Genomic DNA, 25155 nt, shown 5'->3' with positions numbered 1-25155 from the left:
AAACAATATCATGCATGGTAGCTGGTCCATCGTCAATTTTTTCTTATTCCTTTTCTTTAATTTCATCATTACACGTTTGACACGTGTCCTGGTTCTGATGAATGAGCTCCCAACTGATGCCATCAAACCGTAGCTTTACCAAATGATACATATGCTTCAAATTGAGTCCAACCCACTTTTTTGACCATATTGATTTCGAGAAGGACCAATCAGGTCAGGTCTGCTACTGCTACTGCTACTGCTAGACAAGAGTCCAAACCACTTTTTGGACGGTTGAATAGTTGAGCATCCGTACCCCATGGAGCGGTTCATGGACGGGGCCACAGGGGTCCAAGTCCAACCCACATGGACTTGGTTCTTAAACATGAACCGGATCCTCTTAAAAAACCGTTCTCACTTCTCTTTTGTTTTTTATATTTTTGAACTAATTTTTTATTTTATTTTTTGCATTAAGATATAAATTTTTTTTTTTTAAAAAGGTGTATTCAAATAACATGGGACCTATTTATAAATAATGGACTGGGATAGTGGATACTGGATAGGACAGGTTTATGCAGATAGGCCGATGGCAAAGTCCAACTTTAGGATTCTATTCGGCACTGGTTGGGCCAGGGCCAAGACTGTGCAACCAAGGCCCGTCAACTGGTCCAGATCTTACACGACCTTTTGGGATTGGCTCTGCTGAAAAAGGCAACAGTCCTCTTTTTGGGGTTTGCACTTATAAGTTTTACCCTTCATTATTGATATATATTTTGCTACTCGCATTTTTTTACCTACTTTTACACAATTATAAGCATATGATGAGTCTAATTATTTTTATTTATTTTTATCATCATGTACTTTTGAAGATTGTAGCTACCATTGTAAGATAAAATTTTGAATATTTATCAATTATATTCTATTAATATTGTTTGTAACATGTTTATGAATCCAACGTTGTCCGAATGTTTCTTCGTATTTGTTGTCAATCGCCATGGTATTGTGTTCATAGTTTGCATTTGCAAACATTGATACAGAAAGTGTTGTAAAACAAGTCTTTGAATCGTGAAATCAATGCTATATTAATTCATATTCAAAGAATGCTCTTAATAGCTGCCACTAATTGACCATGTCTGGTGTGGTTTGACGAGGGTGGGTAGCCTTTGATTTTATGGAAAGATTGGCCCCTACATATTAATGCTAGGTTGAAATTAAGACAACCCATTGTTGCCACAGGCATAATACACTCTAGTCCGGAATCTTGATTGAACCTACACACACATGTGCAAAGTAAGAAGAGGGGCTTTTCTAAATACTTACTAACTTTTGGTCGTGTAAGTAGTATAATGTTGTTTACGGGTACTCACTCGGTTAGAACATGCTTGCTTGCTCGGTCAGAGCATGTTACGTTCTTCTAGGCTTGGTTCATTTAAGTAGTTGTGTTTTAGTTATATATAGTTATGTTTTGCATATGGTATCGAAACCGAAGGTAGAGCAGATGACTAAAAATACACACTTTGGTTTTCACATTCAAATGTAGGGGAGTTGGAAAAAAGAAGAGGTACAACAATTGAATGTGATACAACTACACCATCCATTTACTGTCTTACTATTATTATGTCAGTTAAAAAAATAAAAGAATATTGGCAAAAGATTTGTGATTTTACTTTGCATATTTAAAGCAAAGCACAGAAGCCCTGCTGACCGACCTCAGTCTATTATTGCTGTTAGTACACGTAATTGCAGTACCCACTGTAATTTTCTGGTGAAAATGACCAGTGTAGCATGTATTTCCTAATCACTGCTTCAACACGTCATACTTTCTCTTTCTCTCTCTCATAATGTTTAAATTTCAGGTATTATTTATATTTCAGAAATTGTAACCTAAAAACAAACACTAAATAAAATTTTAATTCTCAAGATTTAAAACAAAGAGTCCGTCCAGAATTTGTGGTGTGTGTTTTAGTGGAGTGAAGAGAAAGGGAGATTCCCTGCTGTTATGCTTCATAACTCCTCGTGTTTTGTGGTTGATTTGCTTTTGTCCTGCCTTCCTGCCTCTGCCTGCTGTCACATTATCATGCCTCCCTTTATTCATTTTCTTTTAAATGAATTTTAAAACCATTTAAAAGACTATTTCAAATTATAAAAACTTCCCAATATTTTATTTTAAAGGATATGTATTTTTAAATATTTTCCTTTTCTGTTGAATAACATGAAAAACCCATGTTCTCGTAAAAAAAATTAGAAACAAAAGGAAATGTAAGTTGTAAAACTATTAATTGTAAAAATCCCCTTTGTGGCCACGGAGGTTCAAATGCGGTGACTACGGACTATCTGTAAAACAGATGGTCGTTCTGAGATTAGTCAGTTTGCATAGCAGGTTGGATATTCAGGTTAATAAATGGATTTGTAAAAATGATGTCCGGAGTTGATGGGTTTCCCCACTGTAGCCATCAACTTTGTTGTTAGAGGACAAAGTATACGAACTATTTTAATAAATAAAAAAGGGTCTCCATACGGCATAATATGTACAAGGCACATGCCTACTACAAGTATACAATAACTCATTCTTATGACACTTCAGACGGGTGTTTGATCCAATTAAGGATAATTATATCCAATCATTTATCTACTAACCATTTATTAGTGAGAGCCAACATTTTAACTTTGGACTGTATATGAGTTAGGTTGAAGACATTTAAACAATTCAACTTAAATTAAAAGTTCATGTAAAAAATAAGTTAAAATTACGATTCAAATTGTAATATAAATTTGAATATGACTAATTACAAGCTAGTGCCGGTCTAATGTAAATATATTAATCAAAGACTTGAGATTCATATTAAATTGATAGTATATAAAAATATCAGATTTATTAGGTTGAGTTGAGTTTAAATTATTCTACCCAATTTCAAACAAATTAATACGGTTTGGCCTAATTTTGTATCAAATTTATGTCGGCTTACCTCGGGTTGAGTGTTTTTTTTGGATTTTTCCAGGTTGTGTTGGTCGGTTTTTTGAGTACCCTTACTCTAACTTATTTTACCGGGTAAAATTATAATTTATTAAAACGATATCATATGCAACAATTATCCAGTAAAATAAGTGATCTACTAAGCACTTACCGAATAAATGTTTAATAAAAAAACGCCAAGTTCATAGATATTTTACTTTTTGTTACATAAATAATTATTTCTTCCATAATTAGATGATAATAGAGTCGATATTTAATATCATTATTAAACTTCTTTGAAAAATCAATTCGTACACATTCATGTATTTTTTACATATGACGTTGATGATTTACAAGTATGAATTACTTGATGGCAACAAAGCATCCGAAATTAAATGATATTAAAAATATATAGGTTTATTAATTAAATGTTTTGATTTATTTGTTAATAAAATATCATAATAATAATGATATAACCATTATCAAACAGATTTTCCATATATATAAAAAATGAAAATTTTATTTCCATTTTAACTATAATAAATAGTTTAAATAATCATTTAAAATATAACTGAAGATAGAGATTTTTTTTTTAAAATTATTCATTTCCACTTGTATAATTCAATTGAGAAAAACTCTTAACACGACATGTGAATATTCAAATATTTTAAAAAAACATCTTATAAAAATGGAATGTATTTAGATAGAACCTTTACATTATATTAATTTTTATAATATAATTAATATTAAAAGTTATTAAAATAAAAAAAATACGTCGAAGTTTATATAATTCAAGAATATGTTAAAATTTAATATATATATATATATATATATTTTAAGGAAATTTTAATAATCTATTTTTGAGAAGTTTATAAAAATATGTTCGATATGTTACCGGTAATCACTGTCCATTTTAAGCAATTTACACGTGAGTTCCTAATTGTAGCATCTTTGTGTAAACAGGAAAAAATGTATTTTTGTGATGTGCGAAATGACACCAATGCCCTTTGTGTATTGTTCCATTCCAGGGTTATTATCGTCAAATGGAAATAATAACCGGAGACCCAAATTTGTTTGACCGTCAAAACTCCACCGGCTTTTCACTTTCCGGCGCCACTTCATGTCAGAAGACCCGCCCTTTGTCTTGCGTCCCATTGAAACGACACCGTCTCTCCTCACATTAGACAAGACAAATCCGGGATTTTCACACTAATTCTTTTCATGTTCCCCAAAACCCTCTTTTTCTCTCTCTCATAATCAACTTGAGAAATCCACCATTGAAGTGTTCATTTATATATAAAGCTAGGAACTCAGTCTTTTTTACTTCTTTTATCTGAAAACTCCATGGCTATGGTGTTCAAGCTTCTGTATCTTTACTGCATACTATTTGGATTCTTCTTCCTCGTGAACACCACCATTGTTGATCAAAATCAAGAAAGGGAAAGCTTGATTTTGTTCAAGAACTCACTTTTGAATCCAGAAAAGCTTTCCACTTGGGACCTCACCACCCCACATTGTCAATGGGAAGGGGTTTCTTGTCAAAACGAACGAGTTACTTCACTCATTCTCTCAGCCCACTCACTCAATGGCCCTCTTCCAGTTTCGCTTTTTTCTCTTTCCAACCTTGTCGTCCTCAACCTCTCTTCTAATCTTTTTTACGGTAAACTTTCCCAGAAAATATCCCAACTCCGGCTGCTGAGGGTGCTCGATTTGGGTGATAACCAGCTTTCCGGGGAGTTACCGATTGAACTCTGCGAGTTGACTCAGTTGCAAACCCTTGAACTTGGACCTAACTTCTTCTCTGGGATAATTCCTCCTGCTATGGGACGGTTATCGAATTTGCAGTCTCTTGACCTCTCTTCCAACTCCCTCACCGGAATAATCCCGCCGGAGCTTGGAAACCTCATGAAGCTTCGGTCGTTTGGTCTCGGCAACAATTTTCTATCAGGTTCTCTCTCTCCTGCTCTCATTACCAATCTTAGCAATTTAATCTTTTTGGATATTGCTAATAATACACTTTCCGGTCACATTCCTCCTGAAATTGGAAACCTTTCAAATCTTACCGATCTTTATCTCGGAATCAATCGTTTCTCCGGCGTACTTCCGCCGGAAATTGGAAATCTTGAAAGATTACAGAATTTTTTTGCTCCTTCTTGTTTACTCCAGGGTCCGTTACCGGATACAGTTTCTAACCTAAAATCTTTATCAAAACTTGATCTTTCTTATAACCCATTGAAGTGTTCTATCCCAAAATCCATCGGAGGATTGCGAAACCTGACTATCTTGAACATTGTTTACTCCGAACTAAATGGTTCTATTCCTAGAGAGCTCGGGAACTGTCGTAATCTCATGACTTTGGTGCTTTCTTTCAATTCGTTAACGGGATCTTTACCGGAAGAGCTTTCACAGCTTCCATTATTAACGTTTTCTGTGGAAAAGAACCAGCTTACGGGTCCTTTGCCACCTTGGATTGGCAAATGGGACCAGATAAACTCACTTTTGTTGGCTGGAAACCGGTTTACAGGTCGGATCCCACCGGAGATTGGTAACTGCACAATGCTTAATATCATCGGTTTAAGCAACAACTTGTTAATGGGTTCTGTTCCAAAGGAGATTTGCAATGCTGTTTCGCTAACAGAGATTGATCTTGAAAATAATCTGCTTTCAGGTTCAATTGGGGATACGTTTATGGGTTGTAGTAATCTTTCTGAATTGGTGTTATCTCATAACCAGTTTGTTGGGTCTATTCCTGATTACTTTTCCATGCTTCCATTGATGGTTCTTGATCTTGATTCCAATTACTTAACGGGTTCAATTCCGATAAGTTTATGGAGCTTGACAAATTTGATGGAGTTATCAGCTGCAAATAATCAGTTGGAGGGTAATCTTCCTCAAGAAATTGGGAAAACTGTCGCATTGGAAAGGTTGATTCTTAGTAATAACAGATTAAACGAAGAAATCCCGAAGGAAATTGGGAAGCTTTCTTCACTTTCTGTTCTTAATTTGAATTCAAATCGTTTTGGTGGTTTCCTTCCTCCTGAACTTGGTAACTGTATCTCTCTTACTACAATGGATCTTGGTGACAACAGGTTCAATGGGTCAATTCCGTTGGAAATCACTGGTTTGCCCGAATTACAGTGTTTGGTGCTTTCAAACAATGATCTTTCTGGTTCAATTCCTTTTTCGAACAATTCAAGATATTTCAGTCAAGTTAGCATTCCAGATTCGAGCTTTGTTCAACACCATGGGTTGTATGATCTTTCCCACAACCGGTTGACAGGTTCTATACCTGATGCATTAGGAAGCTGTTTGGTTGTTGTTGATCTTTTGCTCGATGGTAACATGCTTTCAGGTGAAATACCGAAATCTCTGGCTAAGTTAACCAACCTCACCACTTTAGATTTGTCCAGCAATCGGTTATCAGGTGGGATACCTTCTGAATTTGGCCGGTCTATTAAGCTGCAAGGGCTGTATTTGGGGAACAATAATCTCACTGGGAGCATACCGCCTGAACTTGGCCAGCTCCACAGTTTGGTTAAGCTTAATTTGACTGGAAATAGTTTTTCAGGGTCAATTCCATCCACATTTGGGAGCTTAAGTGGGTTGACACATTTGGATTTAAGCAATAATCTGCTTAATGGTGAACTTCCTTTCACCCTTTCAAAAATGGCAAATCTTGTCGGGCTCTTTTTACAGCAAAACTTGATATCTGGTCACATTGATGAGTTGTTTGTTAGTTCGAAGGAGTGGCGGGTCGAGATCATGAATTTGAGTACCAACTTTTTCACTGGTGCAATGCCTCAAGCTCTAGGCAACATGACTTATTTGACATCTTTAGATCTTCATGGAAATGCAATTGCCGGTGAAATCCCGTGGGGGCTAGGAAGTCTTATTGGGCTTGAGTACTTGGATTTCTCAAACAACAAGCTCTCGGGTCAAATTCCCGATAGCTTATGCAGTGTTTCGAATTTGAATTTCATGAATTTGGCTGGAAACCGATTAGTAGGCCCTGTTCCTAGAAACGGAATCTGTGGCAATCAATCAAGAATTTCTTTATCTGGCAACAAAGCTTTATGTGGTGGGATTCTTGGTTTGCAATGCCCAAGTAAGATCTTTAGAAAAAGATTGCAGTTCTTTAATCTTTGGTCATTGGGTTCAATTGCTATTGGGACTTTGTTCATCACTGTTTCTTTGGCGATCTTGCTCAAAATATGGATCCGTAAAACCAAGAAAAAGACCGACTGCGAAGATCCCGGTTACAATAACAGCAGCCCAGCTGATCAGAATCTGTATCTTCTGAGTAACAGCAGGTCAAAAGAGTCATTAAGCATCAATTTAGCTATGTTTGAACAACCTCTTGTAAAGTTAACTCTTGTTGACATTCTTGAAGCCACCAATAACTTCTGTAAATCCAAGATAGTTGGTGATGGCGGATTCGGTACTGTCTACAAAGCCCGATTGCCAAATGGGAAGACCGTAGCAGTCAAGAAACTGAATCAATCGAAATCGCAGGGCCAACGAGAGTTTCTGGCAGAAATGGAGACTCTTGGAAAGGTGAAGCATCGAAATCTTGTATCTTTACTGGGTTACTGTTCTTTTGGTGAAGAAAAGCTGCTGGTTTATGACTTTATGGCTAATGGAAGTTTGGATCAATGGCTACGAATCAGGACTGAACCCATGGAAGTCTTGAACTGGACCAAAAGGTTCAAGATTGCAGTGGGTTCCGCTCGTGGGTTAGCCTTTCTTCATCATGGGTTCATTCCACACATCATTCATAGAGATATCAAAGCCAGTAACATCTTACTAAACGAAGATTTCGAGCCTAAAGTTGCTGATTTTGGGTTGGCGAGGTTGATAAGTGCATGTGAGAGTCATGTCAGTACTGATCTCGCCGGAACTTTTGGTTATATTCCGCCGGAGTATGGTCAAAGCTGGCGGTCAACGACCAAAGGTGATGTTTATAGTTTTGGGGTGATTCTTCTTGAATTGGTGACCGGAAAAGAGCCAACAGGACCGGAGTTTAAAGACGTCGAAGGTGGAAACTTGGTGGGGTGGGTTTGTCATAAAATCAAGAAAGGTCAGGCGGTGGATGTGCTTGATCCAACGGTTGTTAATGATGACTGTAAACCGGCGATGCTTCAGACGGTTCAGATTGCTGCGACTTGTGTTTCTGATAATCCCGTTCATCGGCCGACCATGCTTCATGTACTCAAGTTCTTGAAAGGAATCAAAAATGAGTTTTTGTGAAGGTTTTCTTGAAAGGACGAGGGTAAAATAGTACATTCAACCGAAGTTTGTAAGCAGCATCTTTTCTATTAATGGAAAAAAAAAAGATTTTTCTTTAGTGTTTTAATCCTTTTTTTATATTATCTACGAAAATGCCCTTTTGATTGTTGCAACTTCTTTTTATATTTTTAAATTCTAATTCTTCGAACTCTTTTTGGAGTTTATTTTACTCCTCCGAATAGAACAAGACCACGAGTGGATAATGGCACCATGATGGTCCTAATGATGATGCTATGTGTATTTCGTGTATATCTCATCGATACAAATTATTCATATTTATCGTATTTCGTCTGCTTTTGGGGTTGTTTGTGGCTCTCGTGAAGTATGAGTATTGGGTTTTTTAGTTGGTTTTAGAATGCGGTTTTGTATTGTTTTAGGTGTATTTTTCTATTACTATTGTTGTCTTTATATATTATAAAAGTAAAATGACACTCGAATAATATATATGTACTAAAAAAATTATTCACCAAAAAATCAGTTTTATTAATTTTTGTTTTATTTTTTTCCATATGAATTTGATCGGATAGATGTATATAACTGCTACCCTTTCAAGTCTATAGTAACCAATAAAATATTCATAAAACAAAAATAGATCCAATCCGGCTTTTTCGGTTTTATTTTTCAGGGTTAACCAGTTTTCAGACTTTTTCGAGCCAGCTTAGTCTCCGTCAATATCTCAGTCTAATCAGATTTTGAGACTCAGGAACCAAGCTTCGGAGTCACCAACCCCCAGAAATTTTGAGGACCTAATCTGGATTTCCTATTTGGGTCTTTTGTACAGCTCTACTTGAGCACATATCATTTGTTAACGTTTAAACGGCAAGCAAACTAAACCATTACCAACTACCCTCCATTTGATGCTCGCAACCTATTCACTGCCCAACATCAACGTTTTCATCTTCTTACGAATCAAGTTCAAAGTAAACAACAAAGCGAATCATTGTGTAGCTTCAACGATCTTGTAGATTGCAAAAACTTCGTGATCGACTCATCTTAATCGAACAAGCCAAAACTATCGTACACCCAATTCAAGTGTTAATGTCAACACAAGAATCAGAGATAACTCCTTTTGGCTATTTAGCTGACAAAAATATTTGTTTGACTGTTAAATTCATAATAAATTCGAAATGTAAGCGGATCGAAATACATATAAATTAATCTAAAATTTCACACATTTGGACAACAATCAGAAGCCTAATTCCTATACAAGTCCACTAGTAACTAATTGATTGAATTTTTCCAGCTAAGTCGACTTTTTTGACCAAAGAAATCTTTTTGATAAAATAACAAATAACAACGTATTTTTCTTTGAATCAAAAATTTGGAGCTGCAATTTCAAAAAAGTTCAAGAAACTTCTTGTACTTGGTCCACGTCTACCCGACAACGAGGGGATATGCATGCCACGTGACTCATCGGTCACGTGCCCTTTCCTCGTGTGGACTTTACTACATTTACACTTTTCCACTTAAAAAAAAAGTCTTCCAATTAATTACGATCTGACCGCTTCATCATCCACGTAGATTCATGATTATCAACGCTACTACCGTTTTCGTTATGATCCAACGGCTCTGATTTCACATCTACTCCCGGCTGTTGAAGCTGCAGCTCATTATACTGTTCCGCCTCTTCACCCGAACCTCCCTCCCTCGACCGTTTCACACCTATTGGCACACCGAATAATCTGGGGCTGATCTCCTCGTGTTCCGCCGCTTCACGGTGATTACCACCACCGCCACGGCAACCGTTACCCATATACTCCTCGGCTAACCGCTTTAGCGGCAACAGATCTAGCGGTTTCACGGTGGTTGTCGCCGCCTGTTGTGGTGGTGGTTGTGAACTGCTCCCGTCCGACGGTTTATTCGTGGCGTAGCTGGACATCATCACGTATATGTTGGAACAGAGATTTTTCATTTGACTCAACTCTTTATTGAGTTGAACGTTTTCTCTCTTTAGCCTCTCGTTTTCACCGGCGAGCTCGGCGTTAGCTCCTCCGGAAGCTGTTGTTTCTCGAGATAAATTAGTTGTAGCACCTCGAGAAGAGTTAGAGGACAGGACTTGTTCTTCGCCTGAATCGCTTGGAGATACCGTAGCCGGCGGGAGTGCTGCCAACGTAACCAGCGGAGGAGCTGCAACGGCCGGCGATGGAACAGGTGCCTGTGCTGGTGGAGCTGACGCGATCTTCCGACGTTGTATATCACATAGCAGGCGTTTCTCTCCTCTACGAAAACAATCATTAGAGAACTCCCATCGATCAGGCACGACCTTCCTGAATCCCTATCGATATAGTCGAAATAAATAAATAGATTATATGAAACTGTTCGATTGGAAATCAGATAATATCGTAGTTGTTTGATTGAAAATCTGATCGTTAATTATCAAAGCTTACATAGGTGTTGAGCTGACGGACAAAACTGGAAAAATTATTGTGTTTGAAGTACTTTGGGAGCAAATCCTTGGCGAATTCAGTTGGATTCCAGACGATGAAGGTAGATCCATCTTCGTTCCAGGAGACGACATCGTCAATGGACTTATCCTCCACAAGCTGATAAGTTTTGGTCAAAAAAGGCGTTGGAAGAGATCTAGAAGCTGTATCCCCGGCCGGTGACTCTAGGCCGCTCCGCTCGAGCGGCGGCGGCGGCGGAGGCATCCCTTAAAAACCAGCTTCAGCATAGGAAAAGAAGAAACATGAGTGTAGATTCGAACAGGAATGTAAAAGCAAAAATGAAGAGAGGATTACCAAATCAATAAGTGTTGTTGAGATAAGGCATTGTATGAAGATAGATCGAATTCTAGAAAGTTCCGTGTGGGGAGTTGAGAGAGAGAGAGAGAGAGAGAGAGAAAGGGGATGAATTATTATTGAAGTGAATTAATTGAATTGAGAGAGAGGATGAAAGAGAAGGTACGCAAAGAGAAAATACATTTTCCAGAAGTTTCTGTTTCTTCATTGGATTTCAATATGTGTCAACTGGTGGGATGACCGATCAAACCATTCTCAAACATCATCCAATCATATATATATATATATATGAGAAAATTTTAAACAAAATTCAATAAATTATCATGTTTTACGTAATTAAATTTGTAAACTATTTTTCTAAATCACTAAATTTCATTTTCTAAAACTAAATAAATAAATTTTTAAATTTATTAAAACCTAACAAATTCAATGGGCTTTACAGAGGGACTGAAATATCTGAAAATTTTCATTAATCATTCATTATTTTTTCATTTATCATTAATCATTAATTATATTTCAGATTTAAATGAGAATAATAAGAAAATTTAATAATTATTTATTTTTCAAATTTAAATAATAATAATAATAATAAGATCATAACAAACACTTATGATTCTTATATAAATAAGAGAAATAAACAACAGTTAATAAAAAATGGTATATTTCATAAACTTTAAGAAGTTATATGTTAAAAAATATAATAATTTTTTAGACTTTCCTTATTTAAATATAATAATTTTTTGATGAAATTCCTTCATATAATACAAAATATATATGGATGATGATTTACACCTTATTTTTCAAAAAAGTGTCGTCGGACAAATATCGTAGTCTAAATGTTAAAATATCAAAGTAAATATCTGATCGTAATCGGAAAAAAGATATTCAAACGTACTTACGGTATTGTGTTAACTCGATATCGAATTACAAATAGCATACATAAGCTAAAATACTTAAATCATGTTGAAGGCGACTAAAATTGAATGTAGTTCAAACTAATTAAATCTGAACTATAAATAAGCAAACTACTAAGCTACTAATCAGCTTTTTTGATGATATGAAATAAACTTGACGATGAATTATTTTTTATTAAAATATGCAATATCAACTTATGCCTAAAATAAAGCATAAAGCATGTTATGCAATATTGAACCTTGTTCTGTATATTTTTCTAACTTAATAACGGGACATGAAAAGAAAAAAATACAGTTTCTAGTAAATTTGAACAATGAAATGGTAATCATGCTAACAAATGTATTATTAGTAATATCTGATCACTAATTATTACCTTCACAGTATTATTTGTTGGTCTATGCATCTTCAACAATGTTTTAGGTTTGTCATCATCAAGATTTTGATATTTGAACCTACACACTGTTTTAATACGTAGCATATTTTGGAAATACTGGACATATATACCATGAATAAAAATTTATAACGTATGTAACTAAAAACTGTAAAAGAAAACTCACACTTACGTATAATTACTTGAAATCTTGAATTTTAAATAATATGCTTCAATAAACAGTAATTGATTCATAAAAAAGAGTTTTTAAGAGTTTTTTGTCACATGCTTTATAATATACTAGAAGGATACTCGCACAATGCAGCGGGATAAATCTTCATTTTAATGTTTAGTTTTTATTCTTTATCTCTATCGATATAATATGATTTATGTTGTTTTGAGAAAGCGAATGTTTTTATTTTTGAATGAAATATAAATTTTAAAAAATAAATTGATATTAATATCAAATTAATTATTTAATAATTCTCGTTTTTTTGTTGTAACTTCTTTAATTCAATTTTTTATAATTTAATTTAGATTTAATAACAAAATAATTTATTTTTGGAAATAATATAATTTTTTATAAAGATAAGAATTAAATATTCTGTTATACTCAATAATTATATTTTAGATTTTCTATATTTAAAATGGATGTTTATCTTGTATTTGATTATGTTTATCCGCAGTTAGTTACACGAATTTAAAAATGGAGCTTTAATAAGTTGTACTTACGCAAAATTACTTGTAATCTTGAATTTTAAGTAATATACATCAATAAACAGTACTTCATGTATAAAAAATGGTTTTTAAAAGTTTTTATCAAATACTTTATAATATAGTATATACACACACACACACACACACACACACACATATATATATATATATAGTCTTGGGATCATGTGAGAACAAGGGTTTTTCGTGAGACTCGTAAGACCAATTCTCAACCCTTGGATTAGATCTACAATCTGACAATTTGAACATTCATAAATGCCACGAGACTTCTCAATAATCACAAATTGCCACTGTACAACTTTAGACCATTAGATCATTAACTTATAAAGTTGATCAATAAACATAAATTGTCTTATGGGTCTCACGAAAAATCTTGGTCTTACGTAAACCCAACACTTAATTGGTTCATTTACTTTAATATTGATTTACGACTTACGTTGAATCATTACCTTCTAATTTCTTCGTATAAAATGGTACTTTAATGTTTTTGGCACACGAATGTAGACTTATAGAACCCATATTCTATATAATTCACGACACATTTTTCTCAAGAAAAACAAAACAAAATAATATTTATTTTTTCATTTTTTTGTTTTATAATATAATAAAACACTACATGAAAACAAATTCTTTTATATATATTTCAAGTATCAAAACTTCTATTTTTATTGTTTATCAAAAATATCACTTTTTATAAACGCCTAGATTTGATCCACCACTCAGACAGCCGTTAAAAAATTCTGTTTTGTTCTTTTATCGATTATGCTGTCTTTTACATAATCAAAATTGATTTTATAATTTTGATCATTTGACCCAAAAAAACGATAAAAGGATGAAAATGCCTCTCAATTTAACTGAAGTTTTAAACGACCGTTAAAAGTAGAGACCAAATCCAGATGGTTTTGCAAACCATAATAACCAACTTGTAATTTAAAAACTGTAGAGACAAATTTTGTGTGTGTGAAATGATATCAAATTGGGTAATTGTAATAACAATAAATAAAATATTAATATTAAATTAATTATCTGTAATAAATCTTGAAGTATCCAGAAAAGTGAGATGTAGACATGGTTCTTTCTAGCGTTTTGGTATGGGGTCACAATTGTCAATTTATGTGGCCCTAACCTCACCATCACGCTAACCAACAAATTTCGAGTTTATTATATCCACACTTTTTTATCATATTTTCAACCTTTTTATGTAACAAATTCAAACACAAAATCTTGCAATAAATTTTGTTTGTTTATTGAATATATAACACAGGAACCATCACCTACTTGTATTTATTATTATTATCTGCAAAACACCTGATAAAAATTAAAATGTATTTATTAACGATGTTTTCCTTTTATTTTTTTATTTTTTTAAAAAACTGAAATTCGTATTAAAATTGATTTAATATATTAATTTTAGGAAAAAAAGTACAAGCAAAAGATGATATCCGACCAAAAGTAATGTTATCATATGCTTTATTAAATACTAGAAGACTATTTGTGCAATAAAACGAGATAAATCTCGATTTTAATATTTAATTTTTATTATTTGTCTCTATCGATATACGATTTTATATGGTTTTGAGAAAGCGATAATGTTTTTATTTTTAAATGAAATATAACATACAAATTTGAAAAAATAATAATTTTATATTAGTATCAAATTAACTATCTAATAGTCTCGTTTTTTTGTTTAACTTCTTTAATTCAATTTTTTATTATAATTTATTATAAATTTATTAACAAAGTAATTTATTTTTGGTTTAATAATATTATTTTTTATAAAGATTAATAATTAAACATTCTGTTAGAATTTAATAATTATCTTAATTATATTTTAGATTTTTTATATTTAAAATGAATATTTATCTTGTATTTAATTATGTTTATCTACAATTAGTTACACGAATTTAAAAATTGAGCTTTAATAAATTGTATTGATGCAAAGTTACTTGTAATATTGAATTTTAAGTAATATGCATCAATAAACGGTACTTTATGCATAAATATTGATTTTTAAGAGTTTTTATAAAATGTTTTATAATATAGTATAGATATAAGTCGATTGTGAATAATATTTATTTCAAAAACAAACTATGAATTACGTTCTCTTAAATATATGTACGCGTTTACCGGATAAATTGTTGCATACGATGTCGTTTTGATGGACTAAAATCTTATACAATAAATAAATAATAATGTTAGACTTTACCGGTAAACACCTACCGAATAAGTGTTTGGTAAACGACCTCTTAGATTCTACAAAAAATGATCGTTTTATTATCAGCAGAATAATTAACTAAGAATTATAGATTCACATCTTCTTTTCCACCAACACCTGCAAGAAAACGATTCTACAAACCCTAAACACAAATTCATGGGAAATAGACCACAAGAATTATTGCTTCTTACTCTAAATTGGTGTGGCGAGAACGGATTTCATCGGGATTTTCACCCAAAACCGAACCCAATTTGAAAACCACCATCTCAAACAACACAAACATTGACCCTTCATATATACTCCCCATCGGAAGCAATGGTGTTGTTCCTTCCACCTCGCCACCGTCATCCGCCATCGTCTGAGCTGGGACATGCGCCACCACGCTTGCATACTTAACAGACGATCCTGACTCCGGCTGTGCGGTGAGAAGTAACACGCGACCGCCGTTCGATTTCGCGACACCACAAATGGCATCAACGGTGGAGAAACCACCAGGACCTGCCGACGCGATAAGGAGGTCAGAGGAGGAGATCGGTGGCGTGGTCATGTCACCGACGCAGTGGGTGGAAAGACCTAAATGTGCGAGCCTCATACATAGGGCTTTCATCATCAGACCTTCTCTGCCTACTCCGTAGACGAAGACTTTTCCACGGCGGCCGGCGACGGCAGCTATTTCTTTAACCATGACATCCAATGGAGATGGGGTGGATGTGGGTTTGGTGAAAACGGAGTTGATTTGATTGCATATTTTGGAGGCGAGAGCTGACATGGAATCGCTGCTCGATACCTCCATTGCCAAATGCTGACCTGAAATTTCTGTGGCGCCCCTTCCACACTATCTCTTATCTTTTCCTGTTCCATCACGTGCATGTCACGAGGAATATGTCTTATTTACAGAAATAGTCGAACTCGAACCCATCAAAACAATCACACTTTTAAACCATATGATAAACCTTTATCCTCGGGATAAACCTCTCATTGACCTCAAGTGTAAGAAAAAATCTAAATAATTGATTATTTTTAATCTTATTAATTATGTTTTAGAAGAAAATTGATTTGATGTATTTTGCTATACCTCATTAATGTTGACATTCAATTAAAATTGATCTAAGAATATAGATCATTTCTTACCGCTTCCAAACGGGCAGGGCCGTCCCTTGGGGAGGGCGGGACTGGGCCATAAAAGTTAGAGGCCCAAATTTTGTTAATATATATAAAAGTAGTTAAAAAAAATTAGTAAATAGTAGACACATAAAAAATTAGTATATAATATGACAAGAAAATATTTTTGTACTACATTAACTATAAAAGACCCAAACATGTATGAATTAAATATATTGGAGAAAAAAATACATAAAGATGTTAATCTGTCGTTCATTATATAATATTATTTAATGTTTTTCTAAGTTTTTTAATCTAAAACCGACGTCTAAAACAACTTGCTTAGAAAACTTTGATATATTTTTCATAATTTATCTCCAATCGACTCTTTGATTGTTCCATTTTCGCATGAATTCTATTTTTATATTAGAATATGATAAAAAAAATTTGTTATTAGCTAACAAAACCCTCATCTTTTGAAAAATTTTCCAACCATATAAGATGGTACAACTTATATCTATATTTAGAATAATAAAATTATAATTGTTTTACATAGTTGTTTTTTATTATCTAATATTTAGTGTATAAATCTTATGTACTATTCTATCTCTAAAAGAAGAATAAAATCTCAAACTATCACCAACATAAGTTTTTTAATTTATATAATCGATGATTACAGAAAAGTTTGTTTTAACCCTAACTCTATGTTCTTGAATCTTCTTTTACGTAGGAAAGAGAGGAAAGTAATGGGAAAAGAAAAATATTATGTTCTCGAGATTTTTTTAGGGAAAAGGAAAAGAAAAGGGAAGGAAAAAAATTATATCAAAAATTATTTCTATTTTATTATTTTTCCTTCATCTCTCTTCTGTATTAAAAACACAAATAAAAAACTTTATTTTTCTTCTTTCCTTTTATTTTTCTTTTCTTTTCTCATTCTTTCTTTCCTTCCCAAATTCAAAAACATAATATAAAAGTTTGAAGTGGTGTTAATCTTCTCAAATTCTAAAACATAGTATACAAGTTTAAAATTGTGTTAATCTTTCCAAATTCGAAAACATAATATAAAAGTTTGAAGTGGTGTTAATCTTCTCAAATTCTAAAACATAGTATACAAGTTTAAAATTGTGTTAATCTTTCCAAATTCGAAAACATAATATAAAAGTTTGAAATGATGTTAAAAAACATTAACATAAAATGACATGGAAAACCAACATATTTACATTGATTTACATAGTGTTACTCGAAAATAAGAAGAATCGACTTTGTGACTCCAAATGATATCATTCTATGTACCAAAAGTATGTCATAAAATGTTTTTGATGATGAAACAAATTAATGAAACTACATAAAAATGTTCTACTAGATAATATTAATTTAGAAATGAGTATTGATTGATTCTGCGTCCAGGAATACTCGGAAAAACGGTTTTATATGAATTCAATGTTATTTCTGATGATAAAAACAATATATTGAAAAAATATCGTACTTATCGAGGGCCCCTTTTTGCAACTCGTTCAGGACCTAAAAAATGTCAGAAACGGGCCTACAAACGGGTATGCAAAATGTCAAGATACTGAATTAGGCCAGAACCAAAAAAACAAACAAACAAATGCTACTCATAAAACATAGACTCAACAAAATTACATTATATAACCAACTACAAACAACCAAAACAAAAACAGAGGCTCTGGTTCAAGAAATTACGGTGTTCTAAAAATCCAAAAGTTTAGCAGACAGTTAAGATCATTTTACAACAAAAGTTTCAAAGTCAGGATTGAATTTAGAACAGGGATAGGATTTACTAGTGAATTCAGCCATAGATTAGATGCCCAATGATTCATTCAGGATGAAGAATGTTTAGGTAGTTCGGGTACACCTTCAACATCTGTGATGTCGATATCTTCCACACCAACAGCCAGCGATGATGGTGTATCAGATTCCCCATTTGATTTCTCCTCATCCTCATCATTGGATGATCTGTCCATGGATCCCTTTCGCCGGAGTTCTCTTACTTTATGAAATTCGTCATAATGTGCCCGTCTCTGTTCCTTGAAGCTTGAACTCCGACCTATTTCAGAACCTCACCATTTTTCAACTCACATATTGGAATCCCATCGAACAAATAAAGTTTCTACAACAATACAGAACGATGAACAACATACTTTAATATCTTAGTTCAAAGCAAGTCTGATGATCTATCTTGATGACCATTTCCACAATAACAAGAATTTTTTTATCCCATGTCTACTAGATTCACCGCTTTTACCCATTATTTGTTCGGTTGTTCTCCCATTTTTATTATATAGCTTAGGCCTGTTTGTTAGCAGCTTAATGAGTTTAATGGAACTCACAACTTATTCTGTTAGCTACGCATGACTATTTGGTAGTTAGTGACTTAATGATATAGAAAGTGGCTTATTCATTAAGCTTCTAGGGAGGAGCTTTATGCAGAAATCCTGCCCTTCTCAATTAAAAACATGCTCATCCCATCTATGAAAAAACCCTCCCAAACAAAAACCTTCCCAATCTATAAAGACAGATTAATCCACACATACAGCTTTATCCATACAAGATTGGATGGAAAACAAACTAAACACCCCCTTAGTTGTATTATGATTTTGAGATTCTATTATTTTGTCATTATTAGGGGAGTTTAAGATATCTGACAAATAGTTTTAACACGTAATATCAGGCTATCGAAAAATATTCCATTTCTAGATGCAGACAACAACCACCCAGAGAAAAAAATAATTGGAATCTCAGGCTGAAAGAGACTTGGTATCAACTTTATGCCTTTAAACAGAGAATTCTTGTCAGTAAAGGATGCAAGTTTAATAAATTTGATGTGTTTGAGTACTATGCACTACTAAAGCATGCTTCTCGCAGCAGAATCACTGAAAAACAAATTGACCTTTTAAAGATGGGATACAACTAAAGATAAAGCCTAAAACAAGATATTCAAAAACATGATGCAAGATGAACTAAAAAAATATGATTAGAGAAAAAGGGTACGAGAAGGACCTTCATCGTCTTCATCCATAACATCTGCTTCTTCCTCTGATGATGTCCAGCCAGAGGGGTGTGAGTTATGGTTACTGTTGGAAGAGATTATATCATTGAATGCAGAGGGAACAGTATCATCATCCCTTTCAGAGAAACAAGGATTCCTTACAGGCGACAAAGATCCTACACAGAAGGGTTCGGCTAATATGATTGCAACAATAAAAGAATTCTCGACATAACAGATACAGGATTAAGTATTTCCAATATAGCAAGGATGTCATCATGACAGGAATAGAAGGTTACATCCCAAACGATTACTGGCCATGGATCTAAAAAACATTATGGTAGGATCGGATAACTGTCCTTATTGATCTAGGTTGTTGTATATTCAAAGTTGTTCGCATAAAGCATTTATTTACAAAAGCACTGTATAGTAATATCATCATCGTTCTCAGGCCTTCAGGAATATTCCTCATCCCAGTTGTTATGCTGTTGCTCTGTGAATATTCACTGTATCAAGCTTCAGACATTTGTGCATAGCTTGTTAGGCAATTAGGTCACCTCTCACGTAAATTTTTAGAACATCCGATCATTCAGTAAAGACAAACAGATCAGGACAAGGTTTGGTACATCCAAATTCCAACCTAATACTTACAAAATGCTGAATTAACACATCTAATATACATGAATTTGTATTGCAGAAAGAACATGCTACAACTTACCATCAACATCCGCCATATGATGATAAGGAGTCTTTGGTTCGGTAATTTTCTGCCTTACAGGTTTGTTTGCTTCGATTTCTGACAGTTTTTCCTCATCCCATCTCACAGATCTCTTGCTGCTTCAGAAAACAGTATATGTAACAGATCTACTTCATCTAAGAAATTAATCATGGAGATAACAATTTGTGGACTCATAAAGGCACCGTTGAACGTACAACATAGATGTACACTTTATAGACAGAATACTAAAGGTCGCTGCAGCGTAATAGTACAATGGGTTAGAAATCGCTAGAAGAAAGCTCAACTCCAACAAAAGACTATATTTGGGAATTCATGTGTGATAAAGAGGACGCAGACATTGATAACTTTGCTGGCTCACCAATCAATTGGTGAGGGGGTGGAAAAGAATTGTGAAATGCACGCTATATTATATTAGTAGTGTAGTCAGTTTTGCATTACAGGCAGTGATTTGTTGCCCTGTACTCATTTTGCTCAGTTTTTTGAGTTAAGGGTACATGCAATTCCCCCCTCAGCCCCCCCGCTCTCCCTGCTTTGAACAGCAAAAGAAAGATGGTTTCTTCTTCTCTTTCCCATGCTTTGAACAGCAAAAGAAAGATGGTTTCTTCTTCTCTTTCCCATGNTGCTTTGAACAGCAAAAGAAAGATGGTTTCTTCTTCTCTTTCCCATGCTTTGAACAGCAAAAGAAAGATGGTTTCTTCTTCTCTTTCCCATGTCTTAACCCTCTGCCAACCCTCTCCTGACTCTATTCAGGTTCTTTACACACTCACGCACGAATCGCTCATACACCAACATCTATCCACCAGTCCATAACCGGTGAATTCATATAGCTGCACAACTTCACGATGACTAAGTGATAACATCCAAGGAACTTCCATACACTGATTGAATACATATATTCACTGCTACGTTCTTGCACGATATCCAGGAAACCGAGAATGACAATGGAGGAGACTATTGGTACTAGGTAAGACAATAACAGTGACAACAGAGCTCTCATCCCAAACTAACTGACTTTGGCTAAAAATGGAACCAAAATAAATGATAAAAAGGTGCAACCCCCAGAAACAATGATAATCCCCCCGGGCGAAAAAAGAAAGTAAAAAACTCTCAAGAGACGTTTTGCGTAGGCTATTTGAGAAAGAAAATAACTTTGATCTGATTTTTCCACTTCTAGAACAAGAAAACATCTAATCTTTGCAAAGTTTTTCATGTCAACACGAACAGACAGACCATTCCACAAATTAGACATTTCTGATTCATTACCTCCAATTATTATCATATCATTGACGATCCATTCCTATTTATTGTTGCCATAATTGACGAAAGCTTGCTTTGGCTTTTGTTCAACAGTTCTAATTAAAAAAATATTGCTTCCATTTTGGCTGATCATCTCTTTCATCTATGCACACAACGTTGGCTTAGGCAATCTTCAACCAATAATATTTCTTGACATGGTCAACTTCCACAGATCTGAAGCATGTAACAGATTACTCACTTTGTGAGTTGCCACCTCTTTCTACACTAGACTCTTTTTTTTGTTTTTGTTCCATGACATAGTTTGATTTCCCTTCCAAACTTCTCCAACAAAACATATTTTGACAACATAAAATGAACAGAAAAGTAATCAAAAAGAACAATGGATGTCTGGAAGGAAAAATCTAAAATACTATTCAAGGTTAAAGATGCATACATTTAAATCACTACATCCACTAATCTCACTAACTCAACATTCTCCAACTATTCGTCCATATTACCATTCTTTCCACTAACAAAACTTTCTCCAACCAACCACCCAAATATACCACCAATGTAAATAATAGATAAAACAAATGAAAGTTGTAAATAACAAAAAAACTAAAAAGAAGCACCCAAACAAGAGAAATTTCACATCTAGAGCATCCATGTTTTCAATAAATTTGCAGTAAGGTTGCACTAACTTTTAACAAAGGCCACACTTGGTGTAACACAATATTCGTACATAATTTTTTTTTTGTATTTGCTTCACATGCTTTCACGCTCATCTGATGAACTTGGTCTCGATGATAAATCAACTTAATATCAATTAAAAAAAATTAGACAAGTTATGGGTCATGATTAATAAGCACATACTGACGTTACATCAGACAGGGTTTCCTATACAAAAGAGATAGATGTCATCAACAAGAATCTGATGGTAAGATGGTATAATTTGTTATCAAACATATTGCCTTGTCGAAAGGTCTTTCAGGTCAAACAATTTTCAAGGAAGAACAAGAACAAGCACTAGAATTGGATGCAGGGTGGTTTAGTTTGTTATCAAACGTATTGTGTCTTCTAAAGAAGGTCCTTTCAGTAATTCAGTCCAACAATCTTCAAGGGAGACAATAAAATCCAACACAATTTCATCATATGCGAAGATGGCAATCAACATAGAAGAGTACTAATTTAAAGGCAGATGTCATTGAATGTTACCTCGTATCTCCCATTGTAGACATTCTGAATTCTAAGGATCACAAGAAGCAGTTGAGTAACTGACTTGCTGAGACAAAACATAATATGCACGTCACACTCTTCTCTTATATAGCATAGTAACATTTACTCAATATGAACAAAAGGAACAATTAGAGAAAACGTCAAATTAACACTAACAAACAGAAACAATCAATCACATCTAAGTTATTCCCAAGCTTAAAATCAGAAAACTACGTGCAGTAATCTAAAAGTAGTGATTACTGTAGTATTCGTAAATATACGATCTCCTAAAAAAGACAAGATAGAAAACTCAAAGGGGATATATGCGGATCGATTAGGTCAAAAACAATAATACTCGATCACAAATGAATGCAGATCCAAAAATAAACGCCGGTGAGAGACTCGTTTACCCTTTTTGCGAATAAAATGAGTACGTCGACGGCCGGCGACAAGAAGATCGGTTTGTAGCTCCTACGTCGGTTGTTGCTCCAGAGAAACCAGATACAGATTTGCGTCGACCTTCTCCTTTTTCTGTTTTGCTTTTCCTTTTCTACCCTTTTGCCAAGCAGCTTTCTAACGCTCCGTAGACAAAAAATAACTATTGAAAAATATAAAAATTATATTTATTTATAGTTTTATTTACAAACTCAATTATTATTACAAACTATGTAATAGGGTTGTGCATCAGATAGGCCGGGTGGGTTTTGGGAAAAAAAAAAAAAAAAACCCGATCAAATTTTGGATATAGAAATCAAGTCCCGATTTTTGGATTTCGAATTGCTTCATGTTCGGGTTGGTCGAGTTTCGTATTGAGGTCGATCGGGTTCGGTTTAGTTATAATGCAATATATATATATATAAACCTATATTTTAAATACTATATAAATATACTTATTTATCTAATTATCTTTTAAGACTTCTAAAAATCTTAGTTGGTCGATTTTATTCTTCTAATTTCTAAGTATACTATCGATTTATCAACCTTTTAATGTGTGTGTGTGTGTATATATATATATATATATCGGGTTTTCGGACCGATCGGGTGGCCATGAATCAAAGTCAACCCAAACCCAAATTTCCCCCGAAAGGTCATGTTTAGATTTTTGAATTTTAGGACATCGGGTTTTACATAAATACTTTATTTTCACGAGTTTGAGTTCGGATTTCGGAAAATTAGGGTTTTGCATACCCCTACTATATAAACCAATATCAACTATTTTGTCTAGATTAATGTATATTTGATTCAATGAATATTTCGATTGTTTTTTAAAATAAAGCATTTATTATATTCAAATAATTTTTGTAATCTTTCTTCTCTTATAATTTATATAAATATCTCAATTAATTTGTTTTTAATATTTTTACTAAATTGTTAGTTTTGTAAAAAACCTCTCCTCTATTTATACAAGTCACAACCAATGAACATGGCTCATGTTAGAGTCTGAGTCTTGACTATTGGAGATTAATTTGATGAGTTTTCATATGGGGATTGCTATTTGCACCTCTTTAATATCAAAATCAAGCCAAATCATACATTCATAATGTAAAAAGTGGATTTTGATATTGATGTATGTGATAAAAAAAAGTACTAGATATGGATGCATTTAACAATATAGGAGTGCATTTAGCTCACGTCTTTTCATATATCTTATATGATATCAAAGTGAGATTTTACTACTGTGATTGTGTTTGCGACATAACAATTTGGAATCTCAGTGTCCAGTATAGCCTCATTTGAATGGAGCGTGTTAGAGTACTACATCAACTGAATTTTAATATACATATATATATATATATATATATATATATACATACATATATATATATATATATATATGTTTATCCTCTCATCAAGATATTTTTTGGAAAATCATATCTCACAATTCGGAAAAAATGTATCAAATATTGCTTTTAAAAAGTATTTTAAACAATTAAAATGATAATTTATTGGCAATTACGTATTTCATACAAAATACTTATCAAACAACCATTTTTATTCAATACCAATTCTAAACTGAATCTCCATTGCACATATAATCATTCAATTTTATCAAACAAAAGTTTAGACAAACTGATTTTGTTTACACGACACTTGAGTGATTTTGTTTCTTTCGGTACATAATATCTATCAACAAGTCATATTTGGTAGATACTTATATTGTTATTACAAAGTGATAGTAAACATCTGATACATTAAAAAACAAGATTTTATCGATCTTTTGGTTTCCAAAAGAAGATATACACGACTCTTGGTTAGTGGTGAAGTGGGTTTGGTCCACAAGGAACGAGTCGGCGTGACACTACATAAACTTGCTGATTTTCTTCATTCTTCAACTTTGGGTCGACCTTGAAATAACGTTTAAACGTTGAAATGAAGTTGTCCCGGATCATTTCTTCGTTAATTGAACGATCAACGATGTTCCTGCAACTCGACTTGTACACTGACGACACAAGCAATAACGTAAGCACAAACATAACAGACATTTGAATCTTCATCTTCAAAAAACAAAGTAGATCAAGAACGGAGAATGTTTTAAAAGATGTAAGAAAATGGGATGTGGTTTTAGGTAGTCGAAGCCATCTATTTATAGGGAAATCTCAATTGTGAATGGCATAATTCTCACAGAATTTTGTATAATTATTTAAATTTTATAACATTAAGATAAA

At 33.6% G+C, this 25155-nt stretch overlaps 4 protein-coding genes across 5 annotated transcripts; 1 reads left to right on the top strand and 3 right to left on the bottom strand.

The window, feature by feature from the left end:
- Positions 1-4276: 4276 nt before the first annotated feature.
- On the top strand, positions 4277-8192 carry LOC112516828 (leucine-rich repeat receptor protein kinase EMS1). Its single transcript, XM_025124063.1, has one exon. The coding sequence runs from the start codon at positions 4277-4279 to the stop codon at positions 8177-8179; it is 3903 nt and encodes a 1300-aa protein (XP_024979831.1). The 3' UTR covers positions 8180-8192.
- Positions 8193-9353: 1161 nt separating this feature from the next.
- On the bottom strand, positions 9354-11138 carry LOC112509851 (heat stress transcription factor B-2a-like). 2 transcript variants are annotated; one of them, XM_025115052.1, is made up of 3 exons: positions 10957-11138; positions 10606-10880; positions 9354-10493 (listed from the first exon to the last, which is right to left on the bottom strand). In XM_025115052.1, the coding sequence occupies exons 2-3, from the start codon at positions 10864-10866 to the stop codon at positions 9705-9707; spliced, it is 1050 nt and encodes a 349-aa protein (XP_024970820.1). In that variant the 5' UTR covers positions 10867-10880; positions 10957-11138; the 3' UTR covers positions 9354-9704. The 2 variants fall into 2 exon arrangements, with proteins under 2 accessions (XP_024970820.1, XP_024970812.1); XM_025115044.1 differs by having other exon boundaries at positions 10606-11138.
- A 4089-nt stretch (positions 11139-15227) lies between these two features.
- Positions 15228-15994, bottom strand: LOC112509867 (3-hexulose-6-phosphate isomerase). The gene has a single exon (XM_025115064.1). It carries the CDS (start codon positions 15982-15984, stop codon positions 15379-15381), a length of 606 nt encoding a protein of 201 aa, XP_024970832.1. The 5' UTR covers positions 15985-15994; the 3' UTR covers positions 15228-15378.
- Positions 15995-17891: 1897 nt separating this feature from the next.
- On the bottom strand, positions 17892-23044 carry LOC112509876 (protein phosphatase inhibitor 2-like). The gene is made up of 5 exons (XM_025115075.1): positions 22900-23044; positions 22490-22556; positions 20018-20133; positions 19314-19478; positions 17892-18360 (listed from the first exon to the last, which is right to left on the bottom strand). The coding sequence occupies exons 2-5, from the start codon at positions 22510-22512 to the stop codon at positions 18134-18136; spliced, it is 531 nt and encodes a 176-aa protein (XP_024970843.1). The 5' UTR covers positions 22513-22556; positions 22900-23044; the 3' UTR covers positions 17892-18133.
- Between the last annotated feature and the right edge of the window lie 2111 nt (positions 23045-25155).

This window comes from Cynara cardunculus (genome assembly GCF_001531365.2).
Source record: "Cynara cardunculus var. scolymus isolate 2C chromosome LG 1, CcrdV1, whole genome shotgun sequence".
Lineage (NCBI taxonomy): Eukaryota > Viridiplantae > Streptophyta > Magnoliopsida > Asterales > Asteraceae > Cynara > Cynara cardunculus.
Note: the sequence above shows the minus strand (reverse complement) of the source record. Positions and strands in the feature narration are given on the sequence as shown.